The sequence below is a fragment of the Pecten maximus genome, chromosome 10, assembly GCF_902652985.1.
Source record: "Pecten maximus chromosome 10, xPecMax1.1, whole genome shotgun sequence".
Classification (NCBI taxonomy): domain Eukaryota; kingdom Metazoa; phylum Mollusca; class Bivalvia; order Pectinida; family Pectinidae; genus Pecten; species Pecten maximus.
Window position 1 is genome coordinate 3,710,198 of NC_047024.1, and position 10,305 is coordinate 3,720,502.

Sequence of the window (10,305 nt, forward strand, 5' to 3'; positions counted from 1 at the left end):
TGGTCAGGTGGCACAGTGGTAACACACTTGCCTTTCACCTAGGCGGCCGGAGTTTGATTCCGCGATCGGACGTGAAAAGGTATGGGGTCACCTGTCCGACCACGTGGGTTTTCCCCGGGTACTCCGGTTTCCTCCCACAGTAAGACCCCTCGCGCACTTCCATCCGGGCCAACAAGCGTGATTGATATAAATTAATATAATTTGTTTCGTAATTGTTGTAAAATAAATAAAGTTAACTTTAACAGGAGATTGTTTATTGCTGGACGATGCTATGATTTTTACTACAATAGACACATTTGATTATTATGACATAATAAATTGACGCATGCAAAACTTATGGCTCTATATCCATATCAAAATTAAGGGAACAAAGTTGATCGCTACATGTATCCAATCGAATTAAAGTTAGACTTATAATTTCCTCTCCTCTACTAACTCTACGATACACTTCAATACAGTGTATTATAGAAGAGTGGAAATTACAACAAGTCTAATCTTAATTAGATTGTACATATATTAGACCTGGAACTGTTTATGATAATCCTTCTGGTTAAAAGACAAAGACCATTGTTTTGAATTGAATTGTTTACTTTACCTTACCTCAAATCCCCAGGAGTCTTGTTTTTAACCCCAAGGAATCTTGTTCTTAACCCCATACAGTCTTGTTTTTAACCTTTATATAAACAAAGGAAACATGGAGTATAGCTTGTTTATAACTTTTTAATTAACAATAGAAATATAGACTTAACTTTCATATTTAAACAATTGAAACATGGGAATCTAAACTACAAGTCCTGAAATGTATGTGCCATTGTGAAATATGTACATAACATTATGATGAACACTCATTAGAAAGCTTATACAAAGGTAAAACTGATAATTGATATTCACAAAATGTTAGGGCAAACTACATTTGATACTTTTTTTATCAATTCAGTTGCGAACCATTTTTCAAATAATTCCACTTTAGCAAAAAGCATTGTGTTGACCTTGTAACTTAAGGAGAAACATGTAGAGCACATGTAAAAGTTTTTATTTAAAGTATAAACTAATGTGGGTTGTTTTTTTTCAAAAATTGCAAAACAGAATAATTTTCTCTAAAAATTTTGTTTACAATGTACAAATGTATCTAATTTTTTGCAATTCTATTTTACCCATGAAATAATGAGAAATAGAACACCTTGAAAACAAATATCCAGATAGTTTTGCTTAATCAATTCAAAGACAGTTATACATATTCCATTTAGGAAACAAGATTTAGGAATATTACTTAACACAGGTCCCCTATAGCTACTGCCCCTCTACATAAAGAAAGTCAGATAGATGGCAACTTGTCAACATTATAATAAAGCAAATGATGAATATTACAAATCATGGCAATGTTGACCAATAATGGTTTTGACAAAATGATTGTCCAAAACATGCCAAAAATTCAGAAAGAATTATACTGTTTTCTCAGTTAAAACTCTGCAACTCTATGTAAATTATCAACATAAATAGTTATTAAATGAATGGTAATCCATTACAAAACTTTAACAGAAACTTCAATCTGAATATTCTGACCAAGAAAGTTCTAAAAAAAAAGTCAAAAATTAAGAAAAAATGAAAATGTCTCCTCCCGTTTACCACAGACTACAACAACCTTAACAGTCCTAGTCTCGTCCCGTTTACCAGAGACTTCACCAACCTTAACGGTCCTCGTCTCGTCCTGTTTACCAGAGCGTCCCGTTTACCAGACTACAACAACCTTAACAGTCCTAGTCTCGTCCCATTTACCAGACTACAACAACCTTAACGGTCCTAGTCTCGTCCCGTTTACCAGACTACAACAACCTTAACAGTCCTAGTCTCGTCCCGTTTACCAGAGACTACAACAACCTTAACGGTCCTAGTCTCGTCCCGTTTACCAGACTACAACAACCTTAACAGTCCTCGTCTCCTCCCGTTTACCAGACAACAACAACTTTAACAGTCCTCGTCTCGTCCCGTTTACCAGAGACTACAACCTTAACAGTCCTCGTCTCGTCCCGTTTACCAGACTACAACAACCTTAACAGTCCTCGTCTCGTCCCGTTTACCAGAGACTACAACAACCTTAACCGTCCTAGTCACGTCCCGTTTACCAGACAACAACAACCTTAACAGTCCTCGTCTCGTCCTGTTTACCAGACTACAACAACCTTAACAGTCCTAGTCTCGTCCCGTTTACCAGACTACAACAACCTTAACAGTCCTAGTCTCGTCCCGTTTACCAGAGACTACAACAACCTTAACGGTCCTAGTCATGTCCCGTTTACCAGACTACAACAACCTTAACCGTCCTAGTCATGTCCCGTTTACCAGACTACAACAACCTTAACCGTCCTAGTCTCGTCCCCTTTACCAGAGACTACAACAACCTTAACAGTCCTAGTCTCCTCCAGTTTACCAGACTACAACAACCTTAACGGTCCTAGTCATGTCCCGTTTACCAGACTACAACAACCTTAACCGTCCTAGTCTCGTCCCCTTTACCAGAGACTACAACAACCTTAACAGTCCTAGTCTCCTCCAGTTTACCAGACTACAACAACCTTAACGGTCCTAGTCTTGTCCCATTTACCAGAGACTACAACAACCTTAACAGTCCTAGTCTTGTCCCATTTACCAGAGACTACAACAACCTTAACGGTCCTAGTCTCGTCCCGTTTACCAGAGACTACAACCTTAATGGTCCTAGTCTCGTCCCGTTTACCAGAGACAACAACCTTAACGGTCCTAGTCTCGTCCCGTTTACCAGAGACTACAACCTTAACAGTCCTAGTCTCGTCCCGTTTACCAGAGACAACAACCTTAACAGTCCTAGTCTCGTCCCGTTTACCAGAGACTACAACCTTAACAGTCCTAGTCTCTTCCCGTTAACCAGACTACAACAACCTTAACAGTCCTCGTCTCGTCCCGTTTACCAGAGACTACAACCTTAACAGTCCTAGTCTCGTCCCGTTAACCAGACTACAACAACCTTAACGGTCCTAGTCTCGTCCCCTTTACCAGAGACTACAACAACCTTAACAGTCCTAGTCTCGTCCCGTTTACCAGAGACTACAACAACCTTAACGGTCCTAGTCTCGTCCCGTTTACCAGAGACAACAGCCTTAATGGTCCTAGTCTCGTCCCGTTTACCAGAGACAACAACCTTAACAGTCCTAGTCTCGTCCCGTTAACCAGACTACAACAACCTTAACGGTCCTAGTCTCGTCCCCTTTACCAGAGACTACAACAACCTTAACAGTCCTAGTCTCGTCCCGTTTACCAGACTACAACAACCTTAACAGTCCTAGTCTCGTCCCGTTTACCAGACTACAACAACCGTAACAGTCCTAGTCTTGTCCCGTTTACCAGAGACTACAACAACCTTAACGGTCCTAGTCTCGTCCCGTTTACCAGAGACTACAACCTTAACGGTCCTAGTCTCGTCCCGTTTACCAGAGACAACAACCTTAACGGTCCTAGTCTCGTCCCGTTACCAGAGACTACAACCTTAACAGTCCTAGTCTCGTCCCGTTAACCAGACTACAACAACCTTAACAGTCCTCGTCTCGTCCCGTTTACCAGAGACTACAACAACCTTAACAGTCCTAGTCTCGTCCCGTTAACCAGACTACAACGACCTTAACAGTCCTTGTCTCGTCCCGTTTACCAGACTACAACAACCTTAACGGTCCTCGTCTCGTCCCGTTTACCAGACTACAACGACCTTAACAGTCCTCGTCTCGTCCCGTTTACCAGACTACAACAACCTTAACAGTCCTAGTCTCGTCCCGTTTACCAGACTACAACAACCTTAACAGTCCTAGTCTCCTCCCGTTTACCAGAGACTACAATAACCTTAACGGTCCTAGTCTCGTCCCGTTTACCAGACTACAACAACTTTAACCGTCCTAGTCTCGTCCCGTTTACCAGAGACTACAACAACCTTATCAGTCCTCGTCTCGTCCCGTTTACCAGAGACTACACCTACATTTTAAGACCCTGTCGCCTTAGTTTACTGGGGACTACAACAACCTTTAGAGTTTTCAGCAGTCAATGAAGGTACTGCTTAGTAAAGTTGAAATATATGTACTTCAGTCCTATCGTACGACGATTCTTTTGTCACCACAAATTTGTTCCCATACACTGATATTGCCGTTGGTTTATGTACACCATCTGATGGCCTGAGCAGTTCTCGGACGTTTTTCCCATCTCCAGACATCTGCACCACATTATTAGATGCCAGCCCACACACGTACACATTGCCATCGCCATCGACATCTATTCCAAACGCATCCCTGAGAATACCGACCTTTGTTACAGCTTTAGGTTTAACTACACCATCTGACAATTTGTATACAGCTATGTGGCCATTCTTGGATGTGTACTGGTCTCCATATATGTGTCCCGTCCTTTCATCGTACACGAGATGCCAGCAGCTAGAGGGATAAGTACACATGTATGTTGCATATCCATCTGTAGAGACTCTGTATATTTCCTTCAGGGTACTCACGATGAATGTGTCCGTGTCACCTGAATAAGTGATACCATACGGCTGTTCACAGTTTGACATTTTTATTTTGAAAGAAACATTTAGCGTAGAGTGATGGACTCTGATGATAAGAATACCAAATTTTGGAATAGCTGCAGCAACAGTGTGATCATCTACCCGGCACATATCAAATGGTGCAGCTGAAACGTTCATCTCATCTAAATATTTCCCTGATGCAGTGAACAATTTTATTTTGCGATTGGTAGAATCTCCAACAATGATATGATCACTTGGTAGGTAAACAACACCACTTGAAGAACAATTTCTGCCATCTGATGGACAATTGATGCTGAACTTGCTTACCTCCTTCACACAACATTCAGATAAGGCGGTCACATTACTGTATAATCCAGGTGGGAGCATCTTCAGTTTTTTCTCTACTGCGACATCTCCTAAAGACAGTGGAATGTCCTTATCTAACCTGAGAAGACTGGGTTCAACAACATGTTTAATTCTGACAGAGTTGAAAGATTTCTTCATTTCCATTAACATGTTTTGATAGGACTCCTCTTCTGCCTGACCTCTCTGATACAGCAAGATTGTGTCTACATTGTCCTTCCTCTGAACCGCTGCCTCTGATGATTCTATCGTGTTTTGAATTGAAGACATCAGTCTTTCACATCTCTGCATTGAGACTTCTAGATTCTCTCTCTCTTCTTTGTAGGATGATATCAATTTGTCAGAAATATTTTTCTGCATGACATCAAGACGCATATCCACCATTTTCCGCAAATGTGCTAAACTCTCCGATCCGTTTTTTTGGTCATTTACTAGGGTTTGAAGATCCTCACCAAACTCTTTGATAAGTAAAACAATGGATTCTGTTGTTTTCTGTAAAGATGTCTTCAGATCCTCCAATCGTGAGTGCTCCTTCAACTTGTCACAGTACTCCTGTGTCGTTACTATGTTGCATCGTCTGTGGTCTATGGTGATACATCTACTACAGCCAAGTACCTGATGGTCCTCACAATAGTAACATATTTTCTTTGTGTGTTTTTCACATCGAATCTGTTGGGTTACCTGTCGCTGCATAATTCCTTCCTTCCCTGTTACATCTACAGTTTCACATCCTCCATGAATTAAATCATGATGAGTGACTTTACATGCAGCACAGAACAGAACATTGTATGCTTTACACCAAGTTGTTGCAGGAGTCCCCAGGTCTCCCTTCTTCTCGCATGGTTGACAATACAACGGTTCACGTGTCATGGCCTTTATAAGATCTTTCACCAAATCATTAGTTGGGAATTGTTGAGCCCATTTCTTCCTATCCTCAGACAGATTGACTGGTGACGTCATCTTCCTACACACAGGACAAGGGAAGGCAGTCGCTGATGCCATCTTTCCCGATAGGTCTTTGGTGATAAAGGTTGACAGACATTCCTGACAGAAGGAATGAAGACATGGCAGAGATTTCGGTTCATGCAGCTGTTCCAGACAAACCGGACAATCCAACAGGTGGGAGTCATTCACAGATCTGGGTGTGTCAGGAACTTGAAGTAGTCCACCTTCAGCCATTACGTTTGAAAGTTGGTTTCTGTCAATGTAAAAATTAAAACATTAATTATAGTGATCACAGTTATCATTATCGGGTACACACTGTCACTGTATATATACATGCACAAAATCGAAGTGGGGTAAACATTGAGCACTAGCATAGTGTATGTAGAACCTATGTTTATAAGCTTGCTATGATAACCGTAGTAATAGGTACACTTATCACGACGAGTATCATTGGGTGGAATGAGGCATGGCCATCAGATGATTAATTGACATGGATTCTTTTAACAAAATGCACAAAATATCAGAGTGCTTTAAGTGCACCAAGAAGAATTTTTCAAACAAAATCCTAATTATTAGAAAATAACTAAGTGAGAAGTCTGACCTCCGGAAAGGATTAAAGGCTGAAAAAAAACGAAGCAACATTCCTCCTTAATAAAAAAAATACAACTGATACTGATTCTAACATTTTCAACAAGAGACCCATGGGCCTTAACGGTCACCTGAGTTTTGATATATTTTAGCATATTTGACCCCTGGGACCTTGAATTAAGGTTATGGTCATTCGTTTGAACAATCATTAAAGCCTGCTACAAACCCAATATCAGGTCTTTGGGCCTCTTGATTATCAAGAAGTTATTTAAAGATTTCAGCATATTTGACCCCTGTGACCATGAATGCAGGTCAAGGTCATTTGTTTGATCAGACTTGGTAGCCCTTCATCCCAGCATGCTACAAACCAAATATCAGGTCTCTCGGTGCTTCAATGGTTATCAAGAAGAAGTTGTTTAAAGATTTTAGCATATTTGACCCCTGTGACCATGAATGCAGGTCAAGGTCATTTGTTTGATCAGACTTGGTAGCCCTTCATCCCAGCATGCTACAAACCAAATATCAGGTCTCTCGGTGCTTCAATGGTTATCAAGAAGAAGTTGTTTAAAGATTTTAGCATATTTGACCCCAGTGACCTTGAATGAAGGTCAATGTTATCCATTTGAACAATTTGTATAGCCCTTAACCTCAGAATGCTACAAATTCAATACCAGGTCTCTGGGCCTCTTGCTTATCAAGAAGATGTTGTTTAAAGATTTTGGCATATGTATATATATTTAACCCCTGGGCCCTGTGACCTTGAATGAAAGTCAATGTTATCCATTTGAACACACTTGGTAGCCCTTCAACCCAGCATTCTACAGAGCAAAGCTCAGGTGACCTAAAAAAACTGTCATATCAAAATGTGGCCCAGGAATAAAACATCGCTATAAATCATGATTATATATAGCCTTTAGTAGTAACTTTAAGAGATCGATTTAAAATAGAGATCTCTAGAAAACATTCAATACATAATCATATAAAAAGGGCAACAAATGCAAAAATATGTGCTGCTCAGGAAAACAATTATGATTATTAACTATAAAACCTACTGAGTTTCAAATAAATTAGTTGAAAAATATGGGAGATCTCTGGACAAGATTCAAATACTGAAATAAAAATTAACACCAAAATTATGCTCAGGGAAACAACTATGTATACAGTCAGTGTATAAATATATCACGATTATAAAGCCCTATCAAGTTTGAAACAAATTGGTTAAAAATTGTAGATCTGCAACAAACACTGTGAAACAGGGCATCTCGAGCAATACATATCTCTTTGCTAGTCAATATTGTCCAATATGTATCACAATGTCATTCAGAAAAACACTACTAAATATCATAATAAGATGGCAAAATACTCAAGTTTATTTCAAATACTTTCCTACTTTTGAACTGCTTCTCCCAACAATGGTTCAACCTACAGGTGAAATAAATCTCATCATTCTTGAATGTGAAAAAGAATCTGAAAGCTCTTTTAAACTATGCCGTTTATCTTTTTTAAAGATATATCTTGTTTTGCTATGTTTCCCCTATTGGACCCCCATTCTCCCTCCAAGGGTGTCACATCCTACATTATCCATTTATACAACATACAACAATGCCAAATAATTATCTAGACCAAATTTCAGCAAAATCCATTTAGTTGTTCAGGACAAGTAGCATTTTAAATAGATTTACCTTACGACCCAGGTGAACCAAAAAAAAAATAATAACATTATGACAAAGGGCAATAACTCTGTAAGTTACAGTCAAATAACTCCCATTTTCAAGCTTGCCTGATATCTTGTTGATATATTGCAGATTACAAAATTTCATCAAACTTAGTTGGTATTTACTCTAGTTATTGTGTTCACAATGTCCAATAATATTATTGCAAAGGGCATTAACTCTAAGTTACTGTCAAATAATTCCCATTTTCAAACTGACTAGTCCGAGATCTTGATGATATACAGCAACATACAAAGTTTAATCAAACTCAGTTGATATAAACTCCAGTTATCGTGTTCACAAGGTCAAATAATAATACTATTACAAAGGGCACAAATAACTCCAAACTTGGTCGATATTTACTCTAGTTATCGTATTCACGAGGTCCAGTTTTGACCCCAGGTGGGTGAACTCATTCAAGAGATGATGGCTGTAAGTGTATTCTAAAAAGTTTCTCTAATCAGGACAATCAGGTAATAATGAAGTCTGCTGAACATGGATTTCAAAAATCTATTTATAATCGCCTGGAAGTGACATCAATTTGCCCCATTAATGAAGTCCACCAATGATTAATGAGGGGATGCATTGGGAGATTCAGCACATCTTCATAAATCAAAGGATGTTCCAAACCTAATGATAAGTGAAGGTACATTGTACACTGCATTTTCATAAGTGACAGTGCAACCACCCAAATCATAATGCAATGCTAATTCATTTATAGACAGAAAATGGTTTGGTTTGGTTTATTTTGTTTAACGTCCTATTAACAGCTAAGGTCATTTAAGGACGGCCTCCCGTGCGTGCGACGTGTATGCGTGTAGCGAGTGCGAATGTGTGTTTTGGGAGGCTGCGGTATGTTCGTGTTTAGTCTCCTTGTGATAGGCCGGATCTTTTGCCGATTTAGAGTGCTACCTCACTGAAGCATACTGCCGAAGACACCCAGCAGCACACCCCACCCGGTCACATTATACTGACAACGGGCGAACCAGTCGTCCCACTCCTTATTTGCTGAGCGCTAAGCAGGAGCAGCAACTACCATTTTTAAAGACTCTGGTATGTCCCGGCCAGGGGGACAGAACCCAAAGCCTTCCTCACAGGGGCGAACGCTCAACTAAAGGCCAAAAGTGAGGCATTGTCAAGGGAGACATTAGGAAGAAGAAGTTCAGAAAGAAGAGAAAAGATAAGATCCCAAGTTTAGTCGCCTCTTACGATCATGCAATGGGGGCAGCAGGTACAATTCTTACGCCCTACCTGCAGGGCAGCATAAACGTACAGGTTGTAACGTCACAAAGAGATGACATCATGAATTATGTTAGGATTCCCACACTTTTGATACTATTAATTTTGCGATGTTTTAGATATTGTTTTTAAGTATAAAACTGCATTAAAATGAAAATTGAATGGTTTCTCATTTAATATAACATATACATGTATTTCACTCGTATGACAGAATATTTCGATATTTTTCACTCGTGCTTTGCACTTGTGAAAATATCGATATTCTGTCATACTCGTGAAATATGTTATATTAAACAGGAGACCATTCATGATCAGTATCCTCTATATATTTAATGCAATTAATATTATTTACATATCAGTAGATGCAAGGCAGTAGTTGCGATAGCTCCAGACGACAGTGAGGTAAGTCAGGTGTCATGTCTACTCCAATAATATTAGAGGTTTATACGACAGGAAACGTTTGACAGGCTGTCATGTAACCAATGTAATCAGGTGGAATAAGACCTCATATACGTATAGGAGTAGTGTCATGTCATGCCATATTTATTTCATCTCCAACAGCGTTTTCATTTAGAGTTAGCTTGTGCGCTCTAGCCCAACACCAAACACAACATTTGATGTCAGAATGTCGAGGTCTGGTGTCAGGGCCAAAGGTACTTCAGCTAGCTAAAGGTATCCGGCAATTTGGTATGTTCTGACGTCAACCCTCATAACCCGTGATAAGTTTCTCGCCGTGCACAAAGTCTTGCTAGCTACACTTTATATGAACGGAACAGGCCCTCTAAGGTCTTTTGATTCGTTTTTACGATACTTACCGTTAAGGGACTTATGATCAGATAATAATGACAGTACTAGGCATAGTACTGCGAGCTCGATTCTTGTGCTTGGCGTTTCGTGACGACATGTTCTGATATTCGAGTC

At 39.7% G+C, this 10,305-nt stretch overlaps 1 protein-coding gene across 5 annotated transcripts; it reads right to left on the reverse strand.

The window, feature by feature from the left end:
• Positions 1–243: 243 nt before the first annotated feature.
• LOC117336416 lies at positions 244–10,305 on the reverse strand. 5 transcript variants are annotated; one of them, XR_004534607.1, is made up of 4 exons: positions 10,200–10,305; positions 2,999–6,098; positions 1,791–2,705; positions 244–1,747 (listed from the first exon to the last, which is right to left on the reverse strand). XR_004534607.1 is itself a non-coding variant. In XM_033896926.1 (2 exons), exon 2 carries the CDS (start codon positions 6,077–6,079, stop codon positions 4,079–4,081), a length of 2,001 nt encoding a protein of 666 aa, XP_033752817.1. In that variant the 5' UTR covers positions 6,080–6,098; positions 10,200–10,305; the 3' UTR covers positions 2,715–4,078. The 5 variants fall into 5 exon arrangements, 1 of the variants encoding a protein (XP_033752817.1); XR_004534606.1 differs by having other exon boundaries at positions 244–2,705; XR_004534608.1 differs by lacking the exon at positions 10,200–10,305 and having other exon boundaries at positions 244–2,705; positions 2,999–3,436; positions 3,820–3,833.